Source organism: Pristis pectinata, chromosome 16 (genome assembly GCF_009764475.1).
Source record: "Pristis pectinata isolate sPriPec2 chromosome 16, sPriPec2.1.pri, whole genome shotgun sequence".
In the NCBI taxonomy this organism is placed as follows: domain Eukaryota; kingdom Metazoa; phylum Chordata; class Chondrichthyes; order Rhinopristiformes; family Pristidae; genus Pristis; species Pristis pectinata.
This window is the reverse complement of record NC_067420.1, coordinates 28,477,568-28,498,928: the sequence shown is the minus strand read 5'-3', so window position 1 is coordinate 28,498,928 and position 21,361 is coordinate 28,477,568. Positions and strand designations below refer to the sequence as shown.

The window sequence follows — 21,361 nt, the reverse complement described above, 5'->3', positions numbered from 1 at the left end:
GAGCTCTTGTATGGACAGTGTCCAGGCATGACTCAAAATTACAGACAAGGGAATATTTTCAGTGACGTAGTTAATTTACTCACCATCCCACACCATGACAAGGAGCCAAGGGATTTTTGTTAGTTTTCTTTGACTACCTAAAGTATGATATAACTAAAGTGTAACAAGAGCAAAACATGGTTTTAAAATCATTACAAGTGAAACCACAAAAATGTGGCAAGTAAATGACAAAATACATCTTAAATTGTTTTTTTTTTAATAGTTTTCAATATACAAAAGATGGGCATTTTATTGATAACACTAAATAAAAAGGACATCTTTCCGACTAGGAAGGAAATAAAGCAGCAGAGAAAAATTTCCATAACGTAGCCTAATTAACCTCCTTTCTTGTTCTAATCCTTGTTACTGAATAAACAAAATCTTAATCAGAACAAATGTAGCTTTAAATATTACAACCGATTGAATTAAATTAGCAATAAACTATTCTTTAGAAATGTTCTAAGTAATCAGAATATTTAAAAAGATTATAAATGTACCAACATTTCCAACAGACAATTTTGTTGAAATATCAAACTTTATTGTTATTAGAAATTGATCTGAGTAGAAAAACACCCTGTAGTTTTAAGACCAAGTTTGATTTTTCTTACAGCATACTGAAGTCTTAGGGCAGCTAAAGGAATAAAAGGCCACAGAAGAATTCAGGAAATATTTTACTGCTGTAGTACAACCACAAGTGGTGGTGGGAACTTTTAGCACCACAGCAATTTCCTGCAGTTGATCCAACGTCAATTTCACCATACAAAATTCATGCACGGCATTAATTGCCAACTTATTTCTTGCACATCAAATGAACTGGCTTGCCACGTACACACAACATAGTTTGGGACGCACTATAACTATTAACATAACTGATAATGTATAAAGATCTGAACCATTCTATACACTTTCCATTACAGTGCAATTTTCAGTCATCATGCAGTGATCATTCTATCATCAACCTCTTTAACACTGTCAAGAGCAGGTCTGCTTTTGGTGATGGCAAAAAAAAAATCAAGATGTTATAATAGTACTCTGCAGGACCTTCAAGAATATCCATTCCACACCTGCAAATACTGCTCAAGGGTGTGAAGTGTAGAAGCAGTCATTGCTTAATATGGACTGAAACTTCTGCAAAGTGCACTTATTTAGAAAGGAGGTACATTTTAATTTTGCTTACACTAACAAAATTACAAACAAAGCTCTTTTGACTTTACAGAAAATAAGAGAGTGTCTTTTCCTCTGTGGATGTGCATATGCACACATGATTTTTGGCAGGATATTCCAACCATAGGTATGCTGCATCCAAGTCTAATATTCTTCCTGTTCTTCTGGCTGTTCATCTGCTACATCTGGTACAGCAAATCCCTCCTGCAATGAAATGAATTTTTGCAATATTCAAAATAAGTAGATCACTTCACTGAAATGAGTTGAAGATTACCCATCTTTGTCACAAGTGTGAAATTGAATTTTTAATTCAATTTACTTAAAAATGTTGTGATCCAAAGCATGGTACATTTGAACAAATAACAAAAAGGCATCTAAATTTGTAAATAGCTCTATTAATAATCTAATTATTGATCATATTTTTTCTGAAGCCAAATACCAGAAGGAAGTGATCAGACAGTAATTAATAAAAAGCATACTTACTACATGCACAGAAATAAAACAGAATTAACACAGTTTGGCTTTTGCAAACAGGATGTTTACTGCTCAGACAGACAGTCAGGTAGCAAAGGGGTGTGAGGGAGGTGAAATGTAGGGAAAAGGAACTAGCATTTGAGTCAAATTAGGTGATAAAATATGATGACATTTTTTTTTAAAAAACAAAGCAAATTACATTGATTGAAAATATTGTTCTGTTCCATCAACCCAAGGAAATTACAATAGTTTCTTTATTGTTGCAGGTCATATTCAAATGACTTGCATTTGAACTCAAAAATATGCCTACAAAAAGAAGATTTAGTCTTTGTCATGCTCATGTGAAAAGAATTTTAAAACAATACAAAGTAACTCTTAGGAAAAATTGTACAAACAAACTGGACCAAAGCAGAGACAATTGGGGGAAGTCTTCCTTCAACTGGTGATTAAGACAATTCCAAACTGAAGGAATTAAAAAAAGGTAACTGGAACAAATATCAAGTTGAAACAAAAAAGTTCCAGATGCGACACCTCTGGATTGAATAATGAGGGTCTGCTAATTGCCTGCTTGTGGGCCTTTGAAAATTAGATCTCAAAAGCTTTTACTTACAGATGCATTAACTGACTACTAATTACCAATGCTAACTAGTGCTATATTTTTGTGTAACTGAAAAAGCTTTACAAAAATCAAATGAGGTAATGAACTGACATTAAAATTCTGACAAATCCATTTTCAAGTATATTAATAAAATCGTGCAATTTACTGCTTTTATTTTTTTTTGATGTAGAAAAAGTGATTCAAACCACTGTCCAATTGCTTTGGCTTTGGAGAATTGACATTTGGTAGTTTGCAAATAAGTTTGAGCAGAATTTAAGCAAAATATTCAGTTCAGAAAAGTTACAATTCTGACCACAAGGCGTGTGCAGGATTGCTAATTTCAAAAACAGAAACTCCATTGCATGTTGTATAGTTGAAATTATATTAATGAAACATATTAATCTGATCTTTCTAATTGTCATGCATCCTCCACTAGTATGAAATAAAGCTGTTATCACTCTGATTAAGTTTTCATTCAATTGCCAAGGAAGGAATGTACAAAAGACAAATGTGGGCTGGAACACGAGTTTTCTCCTGACACATCCTTGCATGATATTGGTCAAGCAAGTTAGTCAGTTCCTTTAAAAGTTAATCCTCAGACCACTTATGAGATCTACCGATAATGCCACTGATGTTTCAGACCTAATCTTACATCAAATAAATTAGCTTCTAATAAAGTTTCCCTGAAGTTTTATTAGCATGGGCTAATTGAATTTTGCTATTCAAAATTAACTACTTAATTTGTCATCTGGCCCCAAAACTATGAATTTATTATTAAAAGCTTAACCTAAAAATGTACACATCCTAGTTCACTCAGAACTTGCTCAAGCAATGCATTTATTTAGCATTTTTGAGGTTGCCTATTAAACAGCAATCTTTGGAATTTGAGCATCTAAAATATGATTTGTTTTTCATTATATATGCAAAATTTTCACTTAAAGTACCCTTTCCCGGACCAAAACTACACTTCTTAAGTTTAAAAAAATCAATAAAGTTATGTTTGGGGAAATAAATGCAGAATAGAAAATCTTGGATACAATTCAGAACATGACCAATATGTAATTGTAAGATACATGTGCTTGCCATTTTGAACAAGCCGGTCTAATAAAGGCAAAAGACACTTACATCAGTTGCATACAAGATCTCCACAATTCGCTGTATCACTGGATCGTTATCTTGTTCATTTTCTTGACAGATTAACTCAATATTTCTCAGTTTGCCAAAATAAAAGTCTCTTTCCTTTTCAAGATCTTCCACTGTAATTTTTAGTACATTGACCTGTGCAAAATTTAATATTTTATTGTAATAATGCAGATGTTTATTAAAAATTCAAATCAAATGTTATTTATAAAAAAGATAAACCTATACTCTTTGTTTTCAAACAAAAAAAATGCCTAAATGAAAAACCACTGGTAATTTTATTCATCATAATGCAGGGATAAAATTTCCCCACATTCATTCAAGTCATAATCAGATGACAAAGTAGACCAGGAATCAAAGCTGGAACCATCTATTGATCAAGTGACATCAGTCATTTCAATTCTTAAACTATCATTGTGACGAATGGCATATCCAAAACAAAAAACAGCATCACTGTACACATGGGGAAACATGCAATTCTAGTAAATTAGGAAATTGTTGGACACAATAGGATGGTAAAACTAAGGATGCAGTTCAGAACCAAGCTTTTTATGTAAATCATGTTTAGGAAAATATTACCTGATCAAAATGGCTTAGCAAGGAGCCAACTTTATTTAAGCAAATTTCCAAAAGGATTCTTTAATAGTCAATTGAAAGAGAATCATAATAGAGAAGCTAAAAATTTCAGGACAGGGGAAGTTACTGAATCTGTACTGAAGCCATCTGCTCTGCCACTTTCCCTTGCAAAGCCATTTAATCTTTTTGCATTTTCTTCAACACAACCCAACACAAAATTGGCTGAATATAATCTGCCTTCACCAAAATTCCACATTCTAATAACTATGTGATCATTTTCTTCCCATTCACTTCATATTTTAATACATAATGAATTTACATTTCATTACGTTCAAGAGCACATTTTTACTGTCATTTTCATTGTTTCGTTAAAGAATTGAAAATGTGTACTTTGTTACCCAATTCGTTTACGATTTAAATTAAATACAGGCTTAAAACACAGGAGCTTTCAAGTACAATCACATACTTGATCTTAACATTTTCAATATTTTCTCTAGTTTGAGTACAAGAACAGAATTTCTAGTTACCTGTTGAGCTAACTCTGCAACTTGTGCATCGCCATTTCCCACCATTGCAGGCCTTTTTGGTGCAGCTGACACAGGTTTTGGAGTACTTGAAACTTTTGGTGTTGGATAAACTTTTTGAGTTACTATGACAAATAACCATTCACAAATAGAGATAAGAAAATTGTCAGAAGTATATTATTAACAAAAGCTGTCCAAAAGTTGGGAGTCTTAAGTTCAGAACCAACAGAAATCCAGATTGTTAGAATTAGTCCTGGCCTGATTAATAAACAAAGTGCATTGAAATATCTTCAAATATTCAGTGATTAAGAAGTGGAGAAATGGTACACAAAAATAAATCTTAACTCCAACCAAAACAAATTCAACCCAGTGAGTGGGAATTCAGTTCAGGAATAAACAAAATACACATGGTATTCTGGCTCAACACCTTCACTACACCTGCTAAGAGGATACAATATTTTCAGTACATCTTGAAAATTTAGTAGGTTTAATCAGCAAGTCTAATGGCAGCACATTTAATCTCCATATCAATAATTTGTCATAATTAAATGTAGTATCAGAATATATTATAGAAATTTATTATTAGTGCTTGAGGAGATAAAGTAATTTGAAAACTCAATTCTATATTGTTCCCAGACCATCAATTCCTTTCAGCAGTACCCAATATGGGCTTGTATGGTGAAGAGAAGGTGAGGAAAGTGTTGGTACTGCAATAAGGAAGTTAGGGATGGGTATAAGAACATTTAAGTTTTGTACAAATCTTTAATTACTACAAAAATAAATGCTAAATTCATTCTGTCAAAATTTATTTCATTTAGTCCTTTCTTCCCAAGTCGTGCTCCCCCCATAAATTTAAATAATCAATTTAATAAATTAATTTTCCATTCACCACTGCACACTGAAGTGCTTCCCCCAAGTTATTTTCAAATTAGTTTTGTTATACTTCAAGTTGGAATCCACCAGTTTCAATTGTGAGCTATTGGAAGAGGACCGATTTATTTGATGGATAACTTAAGTCCCATTATAATTATGCATTAGTGTTGATGCAGAATAATTGCTGTACAGTATTTTGATTTAATCCTGTGCTTTCCCTTTTCTTCCTCCAAAAAGTGCGATTAAGCCTCCAAATGGTGTGCAAAATAATTGAAACGTGTTAAATTCCATGCTTACTTTTAACACCACTGTGTGTGAACAGAATGCTGTGTTTTAAAGAAGGTACTAATAGATAATACCAATTTTTCTTGTTAAATTTGTTACAAAGGTACTTGGTTTCGGAGACTCCGCTATGATGGTAGTATTTAGACAGTCATCTGTAATTTATAGAACAGAAAATTATACAATGGGAATCCCAAGGTGGCCTGCAAAGTATGTATATAAATATGCTGGCATTCTTTTAAAATGTCAGGCTCTTCAGTCTATCGGCACAAGGGAATAGAAATTGAATTGTTTTAATATTGTAGAATTCTGGCATAAACCACAAGAAAGAGTCTGCTCTGCAAGATCTCCCAGAGAAAAAAAGCCAGAAAATATTGGCAGAAACTGATCATTTAACAGGAGCTGCTCATTTTTTTTTTATTAAGTAATGCAAAACCTGTGTGATAATGGGCATAAAATTTAAAAATAATAAAAGGATTATAAAAAGGGAATTCCAATTTATGTTTTGAAAAGTGTTTGAAGATTCTGGACATAAGTACTTCACATCTAAAACTGCATGTATATTTTCTTTTCCTCCTTAACATCACTAAACAAACATCTACATAATTCATAGGAATCATTAGGAAAAAGGCAACTTAAATGTATGTTGTATTCTTTGCCAAATTGCCTTAAACAGTTAATCCCTATAATAGTTTTTCAGGTCTTTCATCAATATATAGAAGCAGCAATAAAATCAAATCGATGGCAATGAGAGGACATTTTACGTGACACCTAGTGGCTACCCAGATGACCTTCAACAATTTACTTGCAAAGACATTATTTAAAAGAGAATAAGGCCTTTAACAAATTACAGCCACCACTGATAAATTACTTACATTTTAAAGTGTATGTTGCCATGATAATTAAATTGAACTACAAGTGTTTTCTCCCCAGTCAGAAAACACTTTAATGTTTGAACTACAAATAATAATTTGTAGCATTCAAGGCATGTTTGAGTGGATCTGCTAACCAGCATGCTTTCATTAGGACAACTAGCAAAAGGCCTTCAGGCAGTAGAATTTTGGACATTGTTAGACAAGGGCCTGCCCCACTTGGTATCTCTTCAAATACTCATCAGACTCTACACAAAAAAATAGTGCCAGCAACGATGTCTGCCTGCAGTCTTCTGCTCCATTTTAAAAGCGGTCTTCCAGGGACAAAGGTTTAGTCAACCCTAATTTACAGGCTTGATTGTCCAATTGGACTATAAAAAAAAATTGCATAAAATGTATCCATAGCTTCCAAAGATCTGATTTATTCCAGATGCAACAAGGTCAAAGTCCACATAAAGGATGCTACACCCTTGTACTGTGGACAAATGATAAGAACATTACACAGTGTGAAAAAAAATGAAACATCTGGTGCTGATGAGGACATATTGGGCTCTATAATAAATTGGAACAATTCAGAAATGCAATTGGTGATTAGTACCATTGCAAGTGGAGAGTTACGAAGCACTGAAATATTCTTTCCACTCTATACAAAAGCTGAGAAAGAAAATATGAGCAAATTCTAAACAGCCTTAATAATGTTAATTAAAAATGAAGATGATGATTAACAATTGGAACGTCTTCTTTTTAGATGACAGTGTTATCAAATGAAATCCAAAATCATGGACAGCATGATACCAAAAATCAGCCCCACCATACAACTACTGTCAAGCAGAGAAAAAAAATTGCAAGGAAACCATCCAAAATACACAGTTCTAATTATTTTGCTGCAAGGTGAGACAATTTACATACTAAAATAAAGTGAAGTGCCTAGTTAGGAAATACAAAAAAAAACTCATGCTCATTTTAATTACTACAAAAACTTCATTAACTGAAATGTTTCTGACACTTTAGGCAAACAAAAATCTGCAAAACAAATACTTTCATATTTAGATAAATTTTGAATAGATCTAAATAATACATTGCTATTTCAACACAAGTATTTCAATAAAAAATACTGAATAAATGAAGTTAACCAAATTAAATAGAATACCTGTGCTTCCTTGGAGTGTTTTCTTGGATTTGTTCAAAACCTGGTCACCATGATTAGGTGGTGGGCCTGCATCCTGACCTTGCCGTGCAAGTATTGGATCATAATCTTTACCATCATAGTTTGCGTCGAAGAACTTCTTGAACCATTGAACAAACTCAAAGTTATCTTGAAATTTCCCTTTTACTAGCTTATCAACAGGGATAATCTGAACAAAAAGGAAATAAACAATTAAACATTTTTTTCCACTTTAACTATGTTTATTCAGCAGAATGGAATTTGAAGTTGAGCACAAATGAGCAAAGGTGACAGGTTATTAGTTTTTGAAGTTATGCATGGTTAATATGCCAATTGTCAAGACAATGAGAATTTAAAAAAAAGATGTGTCTCAGGAACTCGAGATAAAAATAAATCAGAAGTTAAAAGTTGTTTCAAATGAAGAGTGATCAAAGCAATGGGTTTTACAGAGGCTCTTAAAAGAAGAAAGGTTAAGATGATGATTTAGGAAAGCCAATTCCAGACCAAAGTTTAGGATGCCATGGTACAATCATCAATGCTGCTGTGAAGGGAGGGGAGAAGGTTAAAAAAGGGGCCAGTGCGACAAACTAGAAAATTCTGCAGGACATTAATTAGGAAAAGGAGGTGAAAGGATTTAAACAAAGTTTCACAATTTTGAACTGAAAAAAAAATGACTGCATCTGATGATAAAAATGGCACAGATGAGAATTTCAGTATGATGAGAGCTATGGCAGATATGGAGGCAAGTGATGAGCAAAGTAACAGGTCATTACAACTTCTGAACAGAGCACCAGAACTTTAAATCAAAATCAAATAGCATGCTTAAGCTGCAATTTGGTTCATCATAAGAAAATGGCCAAGATGGAGAAGTCAACGGGAAAACCTAGCTTGTGGCAACTTTGATTCTCCGATTATTAATTGGCATAATTTGTAGCATATCCCACACTGGATACGAGACTAATAAATTGACAGCATGAAGGCTATGTAAGAGCTCAGAGAGTGGTATTTTCAGCAAACAAAAAAAGACTATTTGCTTTACATTGCTCAGCAGCAGTACATTTTCTGAAACACCGAAAGTACTTATCCTATGGTACAATAGAAATAATGGAAAAAATCAAGCCACTGGCAATTAAATCTACTGTAAGCTGACCGTATGCCAAATGTAAAATAAGCAATTTATAACCTTTAACTTACTTTGTCAACACCCATTCTCTTGAAGGCTGCTTGCAAAAGCTTGAAATTGTGAATATATTCATGTTCCAGTTTGGCTTGAAATTTTACCTTCTTCAATCCAACACAACCCGGGAAAAGCATATCCATAAACTGGCAATATGCTGCACCTTTAAAATAAAATCACATTTATTTTTACAGTTAAAGTTGCAGCATGTCCCTTGAGTATCCTGGTTATTAGAGTGCTTTTCAGCCACAATCTTATTTGTAAATCATCTACCTTCTACCTACAATTAGATCACCCACCTGGGCTATGAAAAAGAGGAAATAATGGAAAACCGCTGGTGGTGGAATTTTCTTTAACACTTTGGTTATGCATCAAGGATTTTGGAGAAGCCAAAGAACATGCAGCTGAAAGTGGAGCAACTTTGCTTTCTTTCCCAATTGTATGTGAAGGTATTGTGAAAACTAACCTGATGACTAGTTTACATGCAATGCTGAACATGAATCTTCCTTTGTATTTAGAAGTCACAAATGAACAAAACTGTACCATCTCAGAGGCACTAACACTATCTTCATTAGGATCAAGATTCTTGTGCTTGATGCTCATCACATCTTTTGCTAGCTAAGTTATTTCATCAGCTCTAATCCATTTGCAGTGCTTTCCTCATTCATAGCATACACAATTGTAAAGTTAATTATTAACCTGGACACTCCCTTTAACTCAGGTGAATTAATTGTAAATCACTCACTCTACGACAATCAATATCTTTCTTGCTTTATTGTGATACAAACACAGAACTTCTCTTGTACAGAAGACTAAGAAAAAGTGAAAGGGCAAGGTAATGTTTGTATTAAACTTTATATGATATCCCATGGAGGTTTATAGCCACTTAAATATTTTTGGAATGTGGTCACAAGTAGGGAAACTCTTTTCTCCATGTTTGTTCATGTCCAGAATATAGCTAGTCCTAGCAGCCTCTCCAGTCAACTTTATCTTGGGCACAGTGCCATGCAGAGCAAGATCCAACTCCAAGATGATCAAAGTCAGTCTCCACAACACGCACCTAGATCAATGGTCATTTACTCCAGAGGCCCACTGAAGTCCTGTGGCAAGTTGTTTGTGACATGCAGAGCTCTGATGCAATAGCCCAAGGCCTTCTTGGGATATGTTCAAAAGGATCTGAAGTGAAATTGCTCAAACCCGACCCTTTTAGTAACTTTGAGACATGCTGTCCAAGGACAGCGAGTGTTGGTAAAGTGCTTGAAGTGGATACACAGGTGCTACTGAATTCAGCCATTTCCCTGCACAAAGTTACTGTCATTAACCACATCTGAGCTGCATAGCAGTACAGGTAGATCTTGTTAGCATTGTAATTTTGGAGCACGAGGTTTTTATATTGATTCGTTTAATGCATTACAAATTCTGTGGGGAAGTACCAGCAGTCAATTTTTAACCAGCAACATCCACAAGAAGAATTCAATAAATGGCCAGATCACCTGTTTATTTATTGGTTGAGGAGTGCACTTGCCCTTGATGGGGGTGGGGGAGGGGTGTCACTGGTGAATTCTGCGATTTTCTTGAAAGTGTTGGAGGATCTACAAGGTCAATTGAAGGACAGACCTGGCCTCAACTTAAATGTCTTATCTGGAAAGACAACATCATCGATAGTGCATAACTCCTTCTGTACTGTATTGAAATGTCAGCTTTGATTAGGTCTCCAGAGTCAGACTTGAACCCATTACCCATTAAATCAGCTGAGAGGGCAGTGAGCCAAGGCTGATATAAATTTGATAGGATGTTAAATTAAACAAAAAGCAATCAATTTATTTTGAAGATGTAAGGGTATGGAGAAATAGAAAAATTATAATGCAACTTCAAAAGGACAACTCATTTGTTGATGTTTTCCTTTACCCATAAGACATTTTAGATTCTTTTACAATTTTTAAGATGACATAGGATGGTCTTTTGACAAACATACATTAACAAAATAAGGTATCCACTACAAAAGTATATTTACCTGAGCACAGCTGTTCAATTTTTGTATAGCTCAATTGAAGAGAATCGTTAATCCAAGCCAACATATCATGCCGGCTTAGGTTGTCACTGGTCACAGATGTAGAATAAACGTTTACAGCCATTTTTAAAACCTGGAAAAGCAGTAAATATAAATTAACTACATGTACATGAAAATACTATTATTCTTCCATAAACAAGTGTACTCTAGTATATTAGACAAGTCAAGAGTTGTCCTTCTGTACAAATGTGCCATACAAAAGCTATTATAACTCCATCTTACACTTATGCTTTGAATTTCATGTGCATTTATACCAAATCACAATGTTTACTGGGCTACTCTATATCCATTCCAAGTTTTAAGTATTTTGTACCAGAGAAACAAATTGAGAAGATTTCAGTTTATATATCCAACTATCTTCTGAATGCTGCTATTGAATTTGCTACTGTTACATACAGGGCTTTTGAAATCTAATGGTTTACTGCATTAAAAAAAACCTCACACTCCACTTAGTTCTTTTGGACATTTCAGTCTTATGGAAATAGACTGCCTCCCCCATTTAGACTATAAAAACCCTCCATATTTTTTAAATGAATGTGTTCAAAATATGCACAAGGAAACCATGACATTATACCTCCATTCAATTGGTATGGACCAATATTCCAGCAAGATTCTATTGAACTCTGGATTTAAAATTAATTGAAACAAGATTTTTTGTTTTAAAATGGGAAAAGTGATATACACCATCACCCTAAATGAAGTATTTCCCATCATCTCTCCTGAACTGGGTCAATCCTCCTTGTCCAAAATTCCTTCAGCAGCAAGAAAATGCTCCTGAAGTAAATTAATTGGGTAGATAGAAGTCCAGAAGTCTTAAATATTTAACCTGGGAACACATCTAATTTATAAAACTTAACAGAATAATCTTTGGAGCCTTGTTAAAATTCTGATGACTGTGCGCTGTATTCCAGGGCCAACACATTCTTCCTAGGGTGCATAGAATGGAGCACAGTTCTCCACATGTGGTTTTAACCAGGATTTTGTAAAGCTATTACCACTCCTTCCAAGGCCAATGCATTCCTTCTATTGTGACCAGAACTATACACAATATTCAGAAAGTGGCTTAACTAGAGATCTCTACATCTACTGAAAAATATCTTCCACTTTATATTATAGACCTTAAAAGCCAAAATTCCATTAGCCTTCATTTTTTTTTGTAATTAATTACCACATTTTAGTGATGTGTGCATGGACTCGCAGATCTCAATGGACCTCCACTTTTTCTACTTTTTCCCCACTGTTTAAGTAATGCTGAAACATTTTCTTTTGGGCCAAAATGACTGGATTTTATAGTTAACCTTACTGAAATTCAACATCCACATTTTGTTCTCAATATTAATCCAGCAGTGTCTTTGTAATTTTATGCTCCCATCTATATTACTTGCAATATCAATGTTTCAAGTTAAACTCTGCTCCAAGAACACTAGCTTCTCTAGTCTCTCCACGCAAGTTTTTTTTGAAAGTGTTCAAGGTTATTCAGTGTATCTACAGATACGTCTGATGTTAAGAATCTCAGCAACACACTTAAATAATTGAAAAATCCACAGAACAAAGCATATTGAAGTTCTGCTTCAGTTTATCTGCTGAAGCAAAGTGGAAGATGGAAGAGAGAGGAACACTAGCTTAGTACAGTGTCCATAAACTGATGGCAAATGATGAGACTAATTCATCTAATGATCAGGATCAAGTTCAAGGCAGCATAAGACCCAACAGAAAAAGCAATACAAACCTAGGATATTTAAGAAAATGGCACAAAGCCATTTCTGTAATGACTAGCAGGAAGATCTTGCATTATATAGTGCCTTTAAATATCATAAAATTCAAGAAACTTCAAAGCATGATCAGAAAATCTGATCCCGATTCAGAGATGCTGGGACAGGAAAATAAACATCTGGTCAAGGAGCACCTTGCACAAAGGAAGAAAAAGGCACAGACAGTTCAAACAAGGAATCAGTGGCCAGGAGCAAGGGATACAGGAAGCCATAGATTTGAGGGCAGTGAAGACACTTGAAGAGTCAGCCTCTCATTGGCAGGCACATTGCACTAATCATAAGAGCAAATTCTCCAAGCTTGATTAGATTCCGAATAGTACATAGAGGTGGATGACCTGGAAGTAATTCAGTGCAACAATCTTGTGAAAAATAATTTGTCAAATAGGGAACTCTTAGCAGTATTTGCAAACAGTTTCAGTTTAAGTTTGAGGCTGGTCCAAAACAACTTCAAAGCAAGCCAAATGGTGCTCATTTCCTAAAGAACGTTACAATCTAAAGTGCATTTGGACTATTCTGTAATCGAGAAATTTAAGTTTCAAAATGGCACACTCTGGAGAACACAGATGACCTTGTCCTGCTGCAAGGATGACAAAGGTCAAATATTCAGTCTCAGGTCAGCAGAATTATCTTTGCCACACAAATTGGCAAATTTGTCTTCACAAAACACTCAGTAAAAGAACAGACATAAGAATCACCAAGCATAGTGCAACTTAAATCAAATTACTTTTCACTGAATAGTAAAGTTCCTGAAACTTCAACCACAAGAGAGAAAGCTGAAATATAAAATTCAGATCTGATGAAGCCATTGAAAAATGACAATTAGATTTAATCTAGAAAATGGAAGTTCAAGCTTGAACTGTTTTTCTTTACTCAAAGTTAACATTTTAGCCCCAGGATCTTTCAAGAGATTTGGGAAAGAGGAAACAAGTTAGCTTTCAGTAACAGAAGGTACAAGAGGAATGGGTAGAATGAAAGGAATATCTCTGATATGATGAAATCAAATGAACTAATACAGCAAGTAGCACCTTGACCTTCAGAGTGCTTCCAGCACTTTAGTTTTAGTTCAGATTTCTAACATCTGCAGTTTTATTTTTCCCTTTGACTTTGGGGAGTACTTAAATCAGTATGTCTGTGTGCATGTTAAATCTGTGCAGCAGAGCTTTGCATCCAATTGTGTTGGATCTCATTACCATCGGATCAAGACCATGACCTCGCTCTGTCAAGACCGCCTAGCAGCTAGCAACAGCAACCCCATGCTTTTAACAAAATAACAGACAAACATCTTCCACCTAGTGGAAGCAAGTAGTTCTTGATCCTAAGGGACTGCCTAAATAAGATTTAGATTAATATGAAGTATACTTGAGTAGATGTCTCAGATGTTGGATTCATAGATCAATTAAATGACTACCTTAACAGTCCTTAAAAGTATATCTATTAAAAAAAAGCATAAAAATCTAGTATACAGAACAGTCTATAGATGTGGCCCACAGGTGCTATTTACCTCCACTGTATAAAAACCAAAACAAGGGAGATCGCCATTTGGCACCTTTAGCCTGCCCCATCATTCAATATGACCAAGGTTGATCCTCCATTTCAATACTATGCTCTGACTGTCGTTCGACTCCCTTTGATGTGTTTTGCATTTGGAAATCTATCTACTTCCTTCTCAAATACATTCAGTGAGTCTCTATCATCTTCTGTTACAGAGAACTTCACAAGTTCACCAACCCGGGTGAACTTTGCAGATTTCACATACATAAGATTGCAAGAGGTACATACACTGTCATCTGAGAAGTAATTAATAACTTGGTAACTCTGCTCAATAGTTAGGCCCTCAAACTTGAAGATTAAAATGACAGCTCTCCAAAGCAGTTCTTTGAGGGGGGCTAAATTATTAGAGGCCTTCTCTCCCCCACATACATAGATAAAAACAGAAGATGGTGAAAGAGCTCAGCAGATCAGAGAGCATCTACAAAGATGGAAATGGAGTCAACACTTCAGGTCAATCATCCTTTATTAGTTCATACAAATATATTTAAATTAACATGCTGTATTATACACACACCATCTGTATTAAAATATTCTATAATGCAATACAACTTTCCAATGAAAAGTCATTAACCAGGAATACAGATTCTGTCTCTCCATTGGTGCTACCTGACCTGCTGAGTTCTTCCAATATTTTCTGGTTTTATTCCAATTTCATAAAACATGACTAGTTGGCATAAGTAGGCACAAACCACCAACATTTGTGATCTGCATGAGGAGCCATTGGTTGGTGATAGGACAAGCATTTCAACTGATGGAAGCAGGGTTTAGAGTACAAGGTAAGGGAAGTCCAGAAGTGGTGCTGTTCCTCCTGGCCCATAAAATAAGTCTAAATATGCAAGATGTCTTAACTGCCTATACCTTTTCAGGCCCCATAATTCACCTCTCAACTAGATTTGGCCACTAGGACATAAAAATAAAAATCACAAACAGATCCTGATGATTTTATAAAGCCTCGAACTTGAGGCTACAATGCCTTGTTCTGGGTGTCCCTTGAAGAACACAATAATATTACAAAGGAGATGAAACAGGAAGGCAGCAGGATCACACACAGCAAGTCAAATTCCATTTACCATAATTTTAAAAACCCTTAACAATGGACAGAAGTGAAGAGCAAAGATATGCTGTGGTATTCAGAACTCATACAACTTAGAACTAATATCAAAGTACACGTCACTGAGTAAAGTTGTCATCAGTTCTTAGCAATTTCTCCATTGGAATACAAAATAATGTACATCATGATGGATCAACTACATCTCAATGTCAAAATTCTGATTTAGAGTCATAGGGCAATACAACACAGATACAGGCTCTTTGGCCCAACCAGTCCATGCTGACCACGGTGTCCACCCAACGAGTACCAATTTCCTGTGTTCTGCTCATATCCCTCTAAGCCCCACCCCTCCATGTACCTATCCAAGTGCTTCTTAAATGATTCTATTGTACCTGCCTCAACCACTTCCTCTGGCAGCTCGTTCCATATATTCACCACCCTCTGCGTGAAAAAGTTGTCCCTCAGGTCCCTTTTAAATCTTTCACCTCTCACCCTAAATCTATGCCGCTAGTTTGGACTCCCCTACCTTGAAGACTGTTACCATCCACCTTATCAATGCCACTCATAATATTAAATACTTCTAAGGTTGCCCCTCATTTTCCTATGTTTCAAGGAATAAAGACCTAACCTGGCCAACCTCTCCCTATAATTCAGGCCCTCTAATCCTGGCAACATCTGCACTCTTTTCAGTTTAACCATGTCTTTCCTATAACAGGGTGACCAAAACTGTACACAGTACTCCAAGTGCAGCCTCACCAACAACTTATACAACTCCAACATAATATCCCAACTTCTATTCTCAATGCCCTGACTTATGAAGGCCAGCGTCCAAAATGCCTTTTTCACCATTCCTGCCTTGCTTCGTAGTTATTAAGCATATATTTGTATCCATCTGTAAACTTTGCACCTCACGATGGTTACTACTATTCGTGAACTTTCCTTAAGTAGCTTAGTACGCAGAAGCTTTACTGGATCCAAACTTTGCTGAAAATGTAGCAGATCTACTTGGATTTGCTGGGCAAACCTGGCCAGAAGTGGGGAATTCCCAAACATAATGGAGTGGAAGGATGAATTGACTTAAGCCTAACTCACCCGCTCTATGCCAATACCTTCAGAGTAGCTCAGATTTCATAGCATTTGTCTGGCACAGGCTCTGCAGGACTACTGAAATCAGTGGGAAAAACAGCTGTCCACAGAAGTTGCTATTCATTTGAATTAATTCAGTCCAGTTTAAGGTGTTTAATTGTTTTTATGCGCAAATATTTGGTATTTTAAACTTTAAAGAAAAGGTCTCACAGGCTATCAAAGTTATTGTGAGGGAAAAGTCAGTCTCTGTGGCTAAGGCGTTGCCCAGGGCCCAAAAGCCAATCATGCATTAAAGGGCTGTATTGCAAGAAAGAACATGCACCAAGCCCAGGGAACTTGGGTGGCTTGCTAAATTGCAAAAAGTTTCTCCTAAAAGAGATCCTTTGTAGGTTTATTTGGGAACTACATAAAGGTAGTTTACATTGATCTTTCACATTGCCTCAAACTACTATTGCCCAAGTGCAAAATCCAATTTACTGGATTTTCAGTAATGCAAATCATACTATTTGAACAGATATAATGAAATAACAACCTATACTGGGTCAATGTTTAATCCTATTATAAGCATTATTAAAGAAAGTTTGGGGTAACATCATTTTCTAGGAGCCTTCTTATACAGATAGTTTATGATATGTACGTTGTGTGGAAAACTGACAGTTCTTATACACCACTTACATTGCTGCACATTATCATTAAACAAAAACTCATCATGTGCTCTTCCAGCATGAATGAATTCAATTTGTCTTCTTCATAAATGAAAACAAAGTATAATGCAATAAAATTAGGAAAAGCCAGGAAAGAAAACATTTATTGCAGGCAATTCTCCTTCTCCCCCTCTCTTCACCCACCCCCCCCCCCCACCACTCTCTGGAATAATTTAGAGAAGTCATCCATAGGATTGATCATAAATTCACAAGTCAACATTCTCATTACATTGTCAGTCTGTATTTTGAAATTGGTCTGAACCAGTCAGCTGTTGACAGATGTTAGATAAACACTTTTTTTGCAGTAGGTAATTACTTCCTTAAATGCCAGGCACTAGTAATGAGGCAATTTATTCTGCAGGGAACAACAGTGAGGATGTCGAAAGAAGTCTCATTTCAACACCAGACAAGACACCAATAAAGACCAACCTAATGTTGTTCAGATACAGAACTGTAAAACTCATTTTTCTTGGAAGATAAAACAGGTGTAGAAGCTTATCAAATGCCACAACAACATCTTCAGCCATAGTCATTCCTCTCTCTATCCTAATTGGGGCCTTGCATGAAACCAAAAGTCACATATTCACGTGGAATTGTGGATTAGCTCGTAGTTGGTCAAATCCCCTATCACCATGTTTCGTATTTTCTCCCTCCCATTTCACTTTGACCATTTTAGTTTTAAGCAACACAAAGCAGAAATCATGTCCTAGAGATGTAGATATTTTTTTTTTAAAAATTTAAAAGACCCTCACATCCACCATTTATTTGTTCTTATATTTGCCAAGACCAATGAATTTTATCTGCTTTAGTATGCAATTTGAATATTTGTGGGAGAATATATAGGTGAAACTAATGAATTTTATTAAAGAAAAATAACAAGATGCTTTACAAGTTTGTGTTCCAGTTTGCTGGTTTTTTTTAAAAAAAAACAATTTGTAGTTTTGTTTAGCTCTCACTGCTGGATTTCTACTTTTTTCCCCCCTTTTTCTTGGGATGGCATCTTAATGCTCTTATTTTCTAATCATAATTTGATAAAAGCATATTATAGCCTCTTTTCAATGGTAATTATTGAGTGAATACTTCACTATCTATTCATTAGTTTACCTACAAAAAAGATTTACTTTGGTCAATTAATTTACATCTTTTTAAAGATCTTAGGTTTGTGGCTCTTGCTTTTCCCCCTCAAACCTAACACAAAATCATATTATGGTCATCATTTGCAAAATGTTCCCTCTTGGTCAATTAACCAATTTGTATTCATTCAATTGCCAAATCTAGAATGGATTTTTTTTTCTTTGTACATCTCCATCAGGACCATCAGTCTCCTCTGCTCCAAGGAAAACAAACCCAGCCTACCCAGTCTATCATAACTGAAAAGCTTCAAGCTAGGCAGCATCTCAGTGAATATCCTCTGCACCCTTTCCAGAACAATCAGGTCCTTTCAAGAGTGACAACCAGAAATAGACTGGTGGCCAGAAATGTGGCCTAACCAAAGTTTTATAAAATTTACCACAATCTCTCTGCTCTTATATTCTATTGCCGGGCTATTAAAGTCAAATACTGTAAAACCCTTATAATCCACTATCAAACTATTCGAAAATCCCAATCATTTGGTATCTGGCTCACTATCTGTAATTTCGATGGTTCACCAACTGGCTCTTGATAGGTGCAGCTGTCTAAACTGATGTGTTTTAAAAGGCATACGATTCCATAGCTGGTGTTTCCTGCAATCCTTTCCTTCTCATTAGGGTCCTGGTCTCCATACTCCCTTTCTACTCGTTGGGACCCTAAATTCTGCACTCCCCGTCCACTTGCTGGGGACTCGATTCCTACGCTCCCATGTTATCTACCTTGTTACTCATGTGCCCTTTAAATTTAGGTTTCAGTGTAAAATTTATTAGTCTATTGTATAACATATAAAGAGTGAATTAAATACATGCTGGGGAATTAATACTAATATCTGACAGTACAAAAAAAATCTGCTGGCCTAGCAGAAAAGTATGGTTAAAGGAGTTTTAACTTTATCCTGTATGCCTTTATCTCATCTACCTGTGCTGCCACCTTCAGGGATCCTTGCACTTGTACACTGAGGCCACTGTTATCAATACTCCTAAGTCTCCTATCATTCATTGTGTATGTTCTACCCTTTTTAAGTCCTCCCAAAAAGTACCACCCTACACTTCGCAGGATTAAATTCTGATTGCTCTGCCCTCCTTACTAACTGCTCAATATCATCTAGTTGCTTTTGACTATCCTCCTCACTACCAACACCAACTTTCATGTTATCCACAAATTTAAATCACACCTATATTAATATCCAAATTTTGAATGTATAACGAAGAGCAAACATCACAGCACTGAGCCCAGTGGTACACCACTGGACACAGGCTTCCAATCACAAAAGACAACCCTCCAGTATCACCTTCTGTATAAGACATTGGCAATACAACTGGAATATTGTGTCCAGTTCTGGTCGCCATTCCTTTGGATGGATGTGATTAAACAAGAGGGGATGCAGAAAAGATTCAGAAGGAATGAGTTATAAGGAGAGACTGGATAGGCTGGGACTATTTTCCCTGGAGCAAATGAGGTTGAGGAGTGACTTTATCTATGCCCCTCATAATTTTATAAACTTCTATAAAGTGGATGGTCACAGTCCTTTTCCCCAGGACGGGCAAGTCTAAAACTAGAGGGAATAGGTTTAAGGTGAGAAAGGAAAGATTTAAAGGGGACTGGAGGGGCAGGTTTTTCACCCATAGAGGGTGGTAAGCTGCCAGATGAAGCAGTAGAGGCAGGTACAATTACAACAATTAAAAGACATTTGAACAGGTACATCGATAGGAAAGGTTTAAAAGGGATATGGACCAAACATAGGCAAATGAAACTAGTTCAGGAAAGCACCTTGGCTGGCATGGACCAGTTGGGCCGAAGGGCCCGTTTCCCTCTGTATCACCAGTACTCTGACTTATTACTAAACAAAGTTTGGATTCAATTTACCAACTTGCCTTGGATTCCATGGGCTCTAACCTTTTGGACCAGTCTCACATGTGGGACCTTGTTAAAGGCCTTACTGACGCTCGTATAGACTGCATCAACTACACTGCCTCATCGATAATGCAAAATGACAACCATCCTGAAATTTCAAAAGTTGGAGTGTTTTTTCCCCTTGACCTATTTTTTATTACAATGAAAGTTTCGCATTAATGCCGCATTGTTTCTGCCACATACTTTCTTGATCTCCATTCTTCCCATTGATAGGACTACCTTCAGGAGATCTGTAGACAATTTTCACCACAGATCCTTTACTATTTCTAACCATACCATTTTAATTGCGCAGTTCCCATTTTCTTGTATCCCCCCCCCTTCACACCTGCCCAGAAATTTGGTCTGGTTTTCAGTACTCTGTCACCTCTCAGATGACCTTTCCTTGAAAATTTAGTTTCCAATCAATGCAGAGATGTCACAAGCTCACTGTAATGGAATACCATACTACATACATCTTAATGTTAAACCTGAATACAGGTATGTTAGATGTGTATAAGTAATAACTTCCATTTAAGCAACTGAGCCCACCCTACTTATTCCAACGCTGTATTCCCCATTCCATGACAGCGAAGTCAAGAAATGGAGGGAAGAGCAAGAGATGGACAATACAGAATTCAGCAAAGTTGATGGAATTTTCAAAATTGGAGTGAAAGCAGGAAGCAACAATGATCAAGTCAGTGTACTGGAAAGTGACGTGGAAAGGGTTAGGAATTGGGAGAATGTTGGCTATACATCCAACAGGCAGGCACAGCTTACAACAATGATTACTTGGGAAGAACTGATATGAGTTAAGGGTCTGCTGAATGTTTCCAGCATTTTCTGCTTCGTCTAGGATTTCTAGCATCAGCAGCTTTTTGCTCCAATTAAAGTGCTATTGTTTGATTTGAGAACAAGTTCAGCCAGGCAAAAGACAAGTGGCAGCAGACAGGAACTGGTTTGGCCACTGAATGAAAAAAAGCAAAAGGAACCAAGGCTGGAACATGGACTAAGTCTCTCTACACCTCCATGGAAAAAAAACAAGCCAAGAAAATAAAAACTTACATTGGCAAAAACCAATGAAAAGTGACAGATGTAGGTGGAAAGAAGCAGAGCAAAAGGAATAACAGTCATGTTAGAACACCTGGCAAGAACAGATTATATTTCTCTCACAGTGTTTGCTGATGCACTATACATTGTTATATGGGTAATTTAATACGA

The 21,361-nt window shown here is 36.0% G+C and overlaps 1 protein-coding gene across 3 annotated transcripts in view; it reads right to left on the bottom strand.

Moving 5' to 3' along the window:
• Positions 1-239: 239 nt before the first annotated feature.
• LOC127578689 (microtubule-associated protein RP/EB family member 1-like) overlaps positions 240-21,361 on the bottom strand; it is a 28,899-nt gene continuing 7,777 nt past the window's right edge. For all 3 annotated transcript variants that reach the window (XM_052030968.1, XM_052030970.1, XM_052030971.1), the window contains exons 2-7: positions 10,899-11,028; positions 8,902-9,047; positions 7,693-7,897; positions 4,519-4,640; positions 3,401-3,553; positions 240-1,407 (exon numbers count right to left, since the gene is read on the bottom strand). In XM_052030968.1, the coding sequence (XP_051886928.1) occupies positions 1,348-1,407; positions 3,401-3,553; positions 4,519-4,640; positions 7,693-7,897; positions 8,902-9,047; positions 10,899-11,019 (807 nt within the window). In that variant the 5' untranslated portion in view covers positions 11,020-11,028 and the 3' untranslated portion in view covers positions 240-1,347. The remainder of the gene's footprint in view (positions 1,408-3,400; positions 3,554-4,518; positions 4,641-7,692; positions 7,898-8,901; positions 9,048-10,898; positions 11,029-21,361) is intronic.